Source organism: Drosophila subpulchrella, unplaced genomic scaffold (assembly GCF_014743375.2).
Source record: "Drosophila subpulchrella strain 33 F10 #4 breed RU33 unplaced genomic scaffold, RU_Dsub_v1.1 Primary Assembly Seq88, whole genome shotgun sequence".
NCBI lineage: Eukaryota > Metazoa > Arthropoda > Insecta > Diptera > Drosophilidae > Drosophila > Drosophila subpulchrella.
Window position 1 is genome coordinate 467332 of NW_023665722.1, and position 12312 is coordinate 479643.

At 35.9% G+C, this 12312-nt stretch overlaps 1 protein-coding gene across 1 annotated transcript in view; it reads left to right on the forward strand.

Annotated features, from left to right (window-relative positions):
- The window catches only part of LOC119562720 (scavenger receptor class B member 1), a 226980-nt gene extending 216028 nt beyond the window's left edge, over positions 1 to 10952 (forward strand). Inside the window, exons 6-8 of the mRNA XM_037875926.1 lie at positions 9641 to 9807; positions 10174 to 10299; positions 10356 to 10952. Coding sequence (XP_037731854.1) covers positions 9641 to 9807; positions 10174 to 10299; positions 10356 to 10952 — 890 coding nt within the window. The remainder of the gene's footprint in view (positions 1 to 9640; positions 9808 to 10173; positions 10300 to 10355) is intronic.
- The last annotated feature ends 1360 nt before the right edge of the window (positions 10953 to 12312 follow it).

A 12312-nucleotide genomic window follows, 5' to 3' on the forward strand; every position in this document is an offset into this window, starting at 1 on the left:
TATATATTTATATATACAAATCTGGAGGGTATAAAGGCGGAAGAATTTCAAAAAGTATTCAGTTTCCATCTATTCGTTCACGCAACTCAATTTCGGATCGTTTGCTTATTCATTTGTTCGTTCGTTTGTTTGATTGTCAAAAAAAAAAGAAACAAAATCAAAAAAATTAAAATGACGGTTTTTATAATATTTTTTGTGATACTTTCCCTCTTTAATCCGATGGTACCACTCCACAATGAAATGACTTTAATTGAAAACCCATCGACTTCCAATAATTCGATTGGGTTATTTATCAATGTTCCAAAACTAAAAAAAATCATTAAAATTCACTTAAAATTTGAGATCCTAGAGGACAGTCATATTTTTATGGATCTCATAAACAAGACAAGTGATGAAAGTGAGAAACCAAACTTAAAAAGTGAACTCGATACTAAAATATTTAATGCTATTAATGGTAGCATTAATGAAAAAGACTTAACAACAAGTACAAGTGCAAGTACAGTTGAAGAAGAAATATCTACATCAACATCTACTACAACTACATCTACCTCAACTACAACAAGTGCAACTACACCTACAATGAGAAGGAAGAAACAACAACTACAACAGCAGCAACTACATTAAAAAAAGAACTTCTGGAAGAAGATACAACAAAAACAGCTACATCAACAACTACAACCCCAACCAATCTTTTTGATTTTAATAGCGAAAATGAAAGTGTTGATCACATAGAAAATAAAAACATAGGAGATGAAAAATCAGAAAAAATTGATATGGGTATAAATGATAGTGAGAGAGAATTTGAAAACGTAAGTCGAGCACCAACATTTAGTAATACGTCACAAGAATTAGTGTTGGGGATCAGTGATAGTGATACAGAATTTGAAAGTGTAAGTCGGGTTCCAATAAAAAGGAACACTACTCATAAATTAAAAAGCACTTAAAACATACACAACTCACAAATCGAATTCACAAAGAGAGGTATAATTGAGAATTTTAAGCAAAAATTAGTTGAAAATGAAAGGAGAATAGGAGGGCATATGGATTTGGGAAGAAGGGGTCTAAACAGATTCTTTACCGTCCAATACAAAACTGCTACAGTAGGAGTTAAATGTCATTACAAAAATATATATAGAAGAACACATTCTAGGCGAAGTTTAAGTAAATCTAAGCGTATGAATTTAAAATATTTATCTAATCGCCACCACCACCAAAAATCTAAACGCAATACTAATACCCCCTTAGCAACTTTAAGAATAAATTGTTTTGAATTTGCAGAAGTTTTATCCCAAACAGTAATTAATGCAGAGAGACGAAAAGATAGGGTTGTTTATGAAAAAATATCAAAGGATGCTGATCTTCTCTCCAAACAAGAGAGTAAAAGAGAAGAGATAGAAGAAGAAGAAACAGGTTATCTTAGTGATGGTCCACAAATCCATGAAATTGAAATCGATGAAGCAGAAAGAATTAATGGGTTATATTTAAGAAAGAGAAATTTAGCAGCTCAAATGATGGTTGAATATTTAAATAAAAAAGAAAGTCAGATTAGCACAGATAAAATACCAATTAACGATATTAACGATTTCAAAATAATTAATAGTGATATTATATCATAATCTGATTCAGTAGGGAAATATGTTTGTTTTTGCAGAATATAAAAATAGAAGATGAAAATAATAATTCGAGTAAATTAGAAAAAGGTGAGTTTAATATATATATATATATATATATATATATATTTATATAATTTTATGTACTAATAATATATATATATATTTTCAGAACTCCAAAGCATTAATAAAAAAGTTGAAAATAATATTTCGGATGGAGCTCAAAAAGGTTGGTTGAGTACATATAAAATAATATTTGTATATATATATAGTAAAATATTTATATTTTCAGAACTCCAAAACATTAATAAAAAAGAGGTTGGCAAATTTTCTCATAATTTGTATGGTGATGACGATGATGATGATGATGATGACCATGATACAATCCTTTATGATGATGAAAATCCGTAACCATGTATTCCAAGATCATCTAGTGAGGATGAAACTATTCTTGTTGAGGGTGGTATAGATAACTATGTTCAAACTATACCGTTTAATTTAGATGAAGATAATACATTAAATCAATTCCTTTAAGTAATGATGTCAATAAAGTATATAGATTACAGGGTGGTGTAGATAACTATAAACAAACTATACCACTAAATATAGAAGAAAGTAAGCAAATTGAATGTAATTCAAAGAAAATATTATAATTCTTCTGTTAAATTCAAATTTTCATGTTCTGTAAATTCTCATAAATTTTAACATTAACCTGTAAGTAAAAGCGATGTTTGTCTGTTAAATAAAAATTTTATAATAATAATATTGTGAATTGTAATATTTGGTTTATACATTACCTTACATTTTACCCTTTAAATAAAAAAGCGTTGTTTGTTCTGTCTTATTTACAATTATAGAGTACATTTATTCATTTTTTTCATCATTTAGTAAATTTAATTCTAATTCTGTACAAAACATTTCAAATTCACATTCATCTATATTTTTGTGAAATTTTTCTATTTCATTCTCTTGATAATTATTTCTATTAGGACAATTCTCTATTTCTTTTATTCTTTGTTCATAAACATAAATATTTGAATCTATTTCATTAAGTTTATTTTCTAATCTTTTTACATCTATTTTATAATGGCCATATTGTAGTGTATTAATTTTATTGTCTTGTATAAGAACCTTTGTGTCTTTATGACTGAGAACTACTTTTTTACATTTAATTGTTGATAAAAGATGATTTTTAGATCTAATCATTGACATAGAGCCTACCACTTCCTCTTCCGAAAACAAACATTTTTTAAAACTGTTAAAAGTTAATTGATCTATTGCACTTCTTTTAGCACCCTTTGATTTTTTCACTGTTTTTTTCAGAGCTGTCAGTACTATTAGATGTTTTAAAGGCATACATTTTTGATCTTAAACCAACAAATTCAGTCATAGGGGTTCCATTGAGTTCATCTTTAAAAAAACCCAACCTTTTTTTATTAGCTTTAGGAATATTATAGAGATTAAGTAATTCATCAAAATAATCTGATGTATCAAACTTCATCTCAACATCATTCTGAATATCTTTATAAAAATCTTCAGTGTTAATGGTATATATAAAAGAATCTGTATCCATATAATTTAATTGAACATTTTCATTGTATTTAGGTTTGATATAATTATTATGAAAATCATACATTTTCCATTTCGATAAATCTAATACAGCAAAACCTAATCATAAAGGTTTGTTGTGCAACACATTTAATCTTTTCATTTGAAAGGCAAAGAAGTTTTTTGAAAACTGTTTGACACTATGGAAGTTTGACTTTGAAATAAGAGACCTACCACAATGCCTTTTTGGACCAGAAGAATCGGATGGTGAAGCACTTTCCCATTCAGTAATTAATTTAATATTAACGCGCTTATCGACATTTTCCATCGTTTTTCCGTAGACAGCATTATTTAAAAGTTTAAAAAAATCTTTTTCAAATGTATTTTTTGCATTAGTTCTATGGAATATAATCAAATCAATATATGTTTTTAGCCAAGAAAGAAAGCGAAGACCTCTATGAATTTTTGTTAGAATTAATCCATTTTCTATACACTGTTGAAGATTTTTATAATGAATTATATATTTTTCTTTATTCCTTAAATCAGCAATTAATTTTTTTATATTGTCTGACTTTGTTGGTAACTGATTATTACAACAAAATGGAAGATAATTATGTTTATCGTGCAATTTTAAAGGATATTTTAAATCTACCTCAAAAATGTATCCATATTCACTATCATCTGCAATCTCAGTAATGTTTATACTATCAAGTTCCCCCCTTGAAATCCATTCAAAACCTCCATATGGTAAAGATTGTGACATAGCCCAACCATATAAATTATTTGCATCCAAATAAATCAAATATGATGATTTTTGAGTACTATCAAAATTCTCAACATATTTATTATTTGCTTTAGCATATCTACATGTACATTGAACTAAGCCACCACGAATACCACTTTGAATAAATTTATACTGATCTATATCAGTTAATAAATCTATTTCAATTTTAGTACATTTTAACATAGCTTCCCATGATAATCCTGGTGTAGTGAAAAAATGTGATGGATCAAGTGAATAAATTTTACTACAAAGTCTTCGAAAGTTTTCAAAGACATCAGACATTAATAAAACATCTGTTTTTAAATATAATTTTAAATAATCTTTAAGATTATTACAAGAAAACTCATTCCATACCTTTTGTGCGTGAGTATAATTTTCAACTGAACATTCATTTTCGGTTAAGGAACTATAGAAAGCTTCTCTAGGAGGTAATTTACTTCCTTTTAATTTCTCAACTGAATCTAAATATTCATATGGAAATACACCCTTTCGTCGCATTAAGTTGAAATGATTTTCATTAGGGAAAAATGATCTTGTTATACACATTTGTTCACTATCTAGATTTGAAGCTAATGTATCTAATGCAGAAGGCATAAATCGAAACGAGTCTAGAAAACGGATTTAAAAGTTATCAACATTACTTAAAGTTATAATTTTTGAAATTGATATATATTGTTCCTTATTTAATGGAATTACCTTTATTTCACCAGGTATGACTGCCAAATCTTTAATAAATAGATGGCAATCATACCTGGTGAAATTGTGGAAGAAAACAGGAATAAATTTTGGAACTGTATATTTTAAATTACACTCATTATGTGCTGCCCCTCTAAATTTTCCTGTGAAGTGACAGTGATCCCTAACTCTGTCCAATAAAAGAGGAGTGTTGCATGTATGACAATTATTAGATTTTTGGAAATCATCTTCTTCAACATCTGGCATTATTAAAGAAACAGGTTTTGAAATATAGTTTTCATATATAAAAGTTAAATTTTCTATTAGTGATAACAGGAAATTCATTCCCGTGTTAAATACAGTTTCTAAGACAAACTTATCTAAACTGTTATCATGTGCACACTTTATATAGTATGCATATGAAACAGGTCTATGTATATTTATAATATTTAAAGTTTCGTTTTTATTAATTGGTTGAAGGATGCATTCAAAGTCAGCGTAAACTGTGAATGGGACCATCACTTCCTTTTGAACATTTGTGTACCGTAAAGTGGCATCCTTCATGTTGGGTAAGCGCGAGACTTTTTTCCCACAGACTTCTGAATGCCGGTTGGTAGCATCTTCACTCAATGAGTAGTTTAAGCAAATTTGACAGAACCATTTTTTTGATTTGCCTCTCGAAACTTGAGAGGAAACCAAACTAAAACAAGGAAGAACGCTATAGTCGAGTACCTCGACTATCAGATACCCATTACTCAGCTAAAATGACCAAAGGAAAATGGAGATATGCAGCAAAGCGAGGTTGAAATGCGCCACCTACCGGCGGTAGACAGATTTAAGCGTTGTGGGCGTTAGAGTGGGCGTGGCAAAGTTTTTTTTGGATCAACCGATAGGTATTGACAAGACCAATACATTTCAGTTAAAATTTTTTATCTAGCATGAATATTGTGGGCACCACAGGCTTGGGCGGTTTGTGGGCGTTAGAGTGGGCGTGGCATATTCGCGTGACAAACTTGCGCTGCGCTCAAGCCTACGGAATCTAAATCTGAATTCCCATTTCTCTATCTTTGATATTTTCCGAGATATCTGCGTTCACATTTACGATTTTTTGAAGTTTGTGGGCGGTTTGTGGGCGTTCAAGTGGGCGTGGCAAACTGTTTTTTGGGTCAATCGATAGGTATTGATGAGAACAATACATTTCAATGAAAATTTTTATTCTAGCATGAAAACTGTAGGAGCCTCAGTTTTGGGCGGTTTGTGGGCGTTAGAGTGGGCGTGGCACTCTGCTGAAACAAACTTGCGCTGCGTAAGAAGCTCAGGAATCTGCACGCCTAATCTCAATAGCCTAGTTCTTATAGTTTCCAAGATCTCAGCGTTCATCCGGACGGACAGACAGACGGACAGACGGACAGACGGACAGACGGACAGACGGACATGGCTAGATCGACTCGGCTAGTGATCCCGATCAAGAATATATATACTTTATGGGGTCGGAAACGCTTCCTTCTGCCTGTTACATACTTTCCGACGAATCTAGTATACCCTTTTACTCTACGAGTAACGGGTATAAAAAGATAAACACAAGAAAAAAAATTTTTTTTTAGGTATGAAAGCTAATAAATATTATGAAATTTAAAAACAAAACAAAAACAAGATATAATAATGATAAAATGATAAAACAACTTACTTTGAGAGATTTTTAATCCAAGTATAGTGTGCTTTACATCCTTCCTCCAGTATCAACATATTTATATAATTTCTCCTCACTTCAGGAGAGTAAAATATAGGTCCGAATATAACTCCATCGTCGAATCCAAAAAGTGTAATATTTATATCTTTATTTATTTCCATAAATTTCGATATATCCGCAGGCTTAAGTGGAAATTGCAATCCAGTGAAATTTAGTGTAATCCCATTTACTTGAATGACTTTATCTTTAATATTCACTTTATAGCTTGTGCATCTGTTCGCAATCTTATTTAGTTTACTTAATGCTGCGATTAAGCTCCATTTAAAACAATATTCATCATTTGTGTTTTTCACATTTATAATTGCTTTTTTAGCTTCTAAACAAGAGGGTAGTTTTATATAAGATGATCCTCTTAAAGGTGAATATTGATTAATATTCATCTCCAATCGAGTGAGATGAAGCAAAGTCCATTCACTATCCCTTTCTAGGAATTCTTCCATCCTCGCCAAAATTTTTTCAATGTGTTCCTTATATTCATTTTCAATATTCGAATAGGCACTAATTATTGTCATCTTACTTTGAAATGACTTTATTTCAATACATTCCTTTTCTTCCTTCAAAAGTCCGTACTCTCCAATAAGTTAAAAATTTATTTTCACCGATGCATAACTTTCCAACAATGGATACAAGTGAGGTAGAAAAGCTTCTCCTGCTTCCTCCATAAATTGTGTTGGATAAATTACATCATTGTTGGTGTTTTCATATAGGTAGTGAACAATCCTTCCTTGGAATCCAGAACTGATTTTTTTATCCTTGAATCCACTGGTTCAACAACATTCTTCTTGTGTTGCTCCGTTCGCAGATGATGAGCCCACGAAATGTTACCCGATAGGGTAATGTTGCACTTTCCACAATACTTATTAATTTTTTTTTTGGTTTTGATTTTTTTTCGTTTTTGAAAGTATTGTATTGATAGGTGTACTTTTCACTTTATTATACTTTACTTTTACTGTAAAGTATTTTACGTTTTATCAATTTGATAAGTTTACACAACACAAATCTGGGTAGTTCACAATTCACACAACCTCACTTTACACTTGGTAAAGTATTTTAATTTTTATCAATTTGATAATCTCGCACAAATCGAATTCGGATGGAACGTAAGTTAACACAACTTTACTTTAGCTTTGAATTACCGGAGGGTTCACACGACGATTCTAGATGGTTCGCTCAACTCAAATAGTTTTCTAAAACTGAACTACTTTCCAAATTTCTCCTTAACACATACATTTTTTGAAAACTTAGAAGGTAACCGTTTTCTCTTTCTATAAGCGCATGAGAAAAAATTTTCAAATATGATTAAAGAAAAACGTATTTGACTAAACAAACGATCTCATTTGTTTTTGTGTATTTTCTGTTAGGAACCACCACCACAAGCACCGCCACCACCAACATCCCTCTTACACTCCTACGCTTACTTTCCCATCTAATGCTCGCTAAAGAGGGGAGAGGTTACCGAACTCACGCTTGTTTCACACAACAAAAGTATGCGGTCTAATATCTCTCAAACCAACACCTTTTGACCACAAGACCGTAGCCAGGTGTCACCTACAACCCTAATTGAATCAACAAAACGCCCACGCATAACAAAACAACTTCCCTTCCTCCTCCTCCTCCGCCTAAATATAGTTTTACAAATTCATACGCATGACAAAACACCCCTTGTAAAACGAATAGTTTTCTAAAACTGAACTACTTTCCACATTTCTCCTTAACACATACATTTTTGAAAACTTAGAAGGTAACCGTTTTCTCTTTCTATAAGCGCGTGAGAAAAAATTTTAAAATATGATTAAAGAAAAACGTATTTGACTAAATAAACGATCTCATTTGGTTTTGTTCTGTTAGGAACCACCACCACAGTCACCATTTTGACCACAAGACCGTAGGCAGGTTACACTAACAGGTGTCACCTACAACCCTAATTGAATCAACAAAACGCCCACGCATAACAAAACAACGTTTTTGTTAGAAACCAACAAGCACCAACACCCCTCTTACACTCCCACGCTCACTTTCCCATCTAATGCTCGCTAAAGAGGGGGAGGTTACCGAACTCACGCTTGTTTCACACCACAAAAGTACGCGGTCTAATATCCCTCAAACCAACACCTTTTGACCACAAGACCGTAGCCAGGTGACACCTACAACCCTAATTGACTCAACAAAACGCCCAAGCATAACGCGTTCTAACCCAAGTTAGAAGCAACATAGTGACCTGTGTGCAACCATTGCACTCCACAAAATCCTACGCATGACAAAACACCTCCTATCACACACGCACCTTTAGCGTGAGAAAAAGACAAGACAAAACAAGACATATCAAAACACCCCTCTCTCACACTCCTACACACCACTTTCTAACCTCATTAAGTGACCTGTGTGCAACCATGCTCATCTAACTAGGGTCAGCAACACCCCCCTTTTTGACTTAATTATGTTAATTAGGTCATTAGAACACCTGTGTGCAACCATGCGTGACTAATTAAAGTCACCCCCACCTCCTTTTTTGACATGATTAATTACCTAGTGAGCCAGCACCCGTATTACCTATCTATTTCTATTGACGGGGAAATGTTGAAAAATGTTGTGTTTGTCGCTGAGCCTAACTCCAGCTTCTAGGGTTAGTAATGTGGCCATCGCTATGGGACCTTCGAGGACCCCAAAAATGTTAATGCCCTACGTAACTTCCGCGAAGGAGCGCTGCCTAGGCTGTGTCTTCGGCCCTTTGAAAGTTGGGGTATTCTGCTCCGTGGATCGTTGCTTTTTGGTGGACGCTTGTGGCGGGCTATCTTAGGGCCCTTCTTGTTGGGGTCCAGTTTGGGTCCAGCTTTCTTGGCCTCGAAGTCGACGAGTTTTCCTTTCGCCCATTTGATCAAGGCGATCTGATCATCGGAGGGTACCACCTTTGTGTCCATCCTCATAAGGACGAAGGCCACTAGTGTTTTGTCGTGCCGGCAGGGCACTTACGCCATCACTCTGTGACCACCGGAGGACGAAGTGGACGCTCCTTCCTGGGAGCCACGAGTGGCGGGCCTAGTGCTCAATCTGTTCGGCGATCCTTTTCCGGTGCGGAGTTGCACGACTTCATCGTGCAACTGAAATTTATTTTTCCCATCAATACTTATCGATTGACCTATAAAGAGTTTGCCACACTCACTCGAACTCCACAAACCGCCCAAAAATGTGTTTAAAAAAAACCTGAAATTTATATATATATTATAAAAACTGTTGTATTGTCTAAGTTTTCTTACTTTTTACTGTACTTTACAGGCGATTGCCAACCGGTTGGACTGATTGACGTCACAGATTGCTACTACGGGTTCCCAATCTCCTTGAGCTTCCCACACTTTATGAACGGCGATTTGGGGCTACAGCAAAACATTACCGGTGTAAATCCTGATCCAGCGAAACACTCATCAGCCTTTGTTATTCAACCGGTATGTTCATCTTTGAGCTTTGTTAAATTTGGTTTTTTTCGGTATTGCGCTCAGCCGACTGTAAAAAAATAAACTTTTAATATAAGACCATTTGTCGATTTACAATAAAGACGTCGAGTGTCTTGACTCTTTAAAATAACTATGCCCTTCAGATGGTGCCAGGTGCAGTCCAAGTGGTACGGAAAAACACTGCTTAATACTTTTGGTGGCTTTTGGGCGTTAGAGTGGGTGTGGAAAACAAGGCAACAAAACTGAGCCACACCCACAGCGATAGCGATATAGCTATATATTAATGAGTAAAGACAAGTGCTTGCGGAAAGTGCTGTTAGCTCGATATATAATTGTATATGCGTTTTACATTTTTAGGAGTCCGGCCTGCCGCTATCGTTATCTGTAAAAGTGCAAATCAACATGCACTTTAAGGACTTAAGTAATTTTCCGACCGTCTCCAAGTTTAGTTATCTGACAACGCCCATGTTATGGTTCGAGATCGTACGTACATATTTGTACATTGCATTAACAAGTCATGAGAGAATTTCTTGTTTCAGATGATGACAAAGCTTCCTGACTCTCTGGACTCGCGGTTCAACTTCTACCTGAATATTTTGCCGTTAGTCAATCCTTTGGTCTTTTGGAGTGGCATACTGCTGGGAATAGGTCTCTTAGGGTACGCAATTACTAGGGCAACTCTGCATTTGTCCAACAACGCCTGCCGAGCGGCAAACATTTCAGAAAGAAAATATTGCCGGAAAAATTTAAATCAAGTCCCTAGAGGTGGGACCGGCAATCAAGTTTACAGCTCTTGTGAGATGAAGCTGCTAGGTAACCTTCCGGATGCCAATATGCACGTTTTAGAACGATCCGTCCAGGATTTAAAATTATGCCAAGTCAATCCAAAGTCCACTTATGCCCTGGATATGGAGCCAGCTCTGTTAGACGCCTGCGAGAGCACTAACGTGAAGCACGATTGCAACAATATCATTCCGAGGCGCAAATCCACCACGTCCAGATCCTACGAAAAAGAGGAACACTGCCATGGCGTCGAAGATATATGCGTCGAACTCTTTGCCAAAAATGCTTTAGTTGGTAATTTTAAAATGAAAAGCTCTGCTCCACAAAAACAGCAGGTGAGTAAATATCGATAAGGGCTGTGACTTCCATCGGAAATTGGATTATTATAACGAAGATAAAACAAATAGGAACTCAGAAAGCAAAAATAGATAAACGTAGGAACTTTTTCTTTATAGTACAAAGTTTCTGAACACGCTAAACTTAATGAATTGGGCAGCGTCTTCGCCAAAGTCTTCGGAAGGCAGCTTGAGGTTGCCAGCACTAGAGTGTTGGTGGCAAGCTGTGGGGGAAAAATGGCACTCAGCGGGCGTAATCGTTGAAAGCGAATAAGAAGAGGGAGAACGCAATGAAAGCCTTTTCCAATAATAGCGCGGACCGGCCGGGCACATCATTGAAGTAGTTGACAAAGATAACTAACATTAAGAAACTATCCTAAGCTATGCGAGAGCCCCTCTGGAACGCTGGAAGCTGCGGGAGTCGCGAGAGCGGGAGAATGGGAGAGCGGGATAGACAGACAGACAGACAGACAGACAGACAGACAGACAGACAGACAGACAGACAGACAGACAGACAGACAGACAGACAGACAGACAGACAGACAGACAGACAGACAGACAGACAGACAGACAGACAGACAGACAGACAGACAGACAGACAGACAGACAGACAGACAGACAGACAGACAGACAGACAGACAGACAGACAGACAGACAGACAGACAGACAGACAGACAGACAGACAGACAGATAGACAGACAGACAGACAGACAGACAGACAGACAGACAGACAGACAGACAGACAGACAGACAGACAGACAGACAGACAGACAGACAGACAGACAGACAGACAGACAGACAGACAGACAGACAGACAGACAGACAGACAGACAGACAGACAGACAGACAGACAGACAGACAGACAGACAGACAGACAGACAGACAGACAGACAGACAGACAGACAGACAGACAGACAGACAGACAGACAGACAGACAGACAGACAGACAGACAGACAGACAGACAGACAGACAGACAGACAGACAGACAGACAGACAGACAGACAGACAGACAGACAGACAGACAGACAGACAGACAGACAGACAGACAGACAGACAGACAGACAGACAGACAGACAGACAGACAGACAGACAGACAGACAGACAGACAGACAGACAGACAGACAGACAGACAGACAGACAGACAGACAGACAGACAGACAGACAGACAGACAGACAGACAGACAGACAGACAGACAGACAGACAGACAGACAGACAGACAGACAGACAGACAGACAGACAGACAGACAGACAGACAGACAGACAGACAGACAGACAGACAGACAGACAGACAGACAGACAGACAGACAGACAGACAGACAGACAGACAGACAGACAGACAGACAGACAGACAGACAGACAGACAGACAGACAGACAG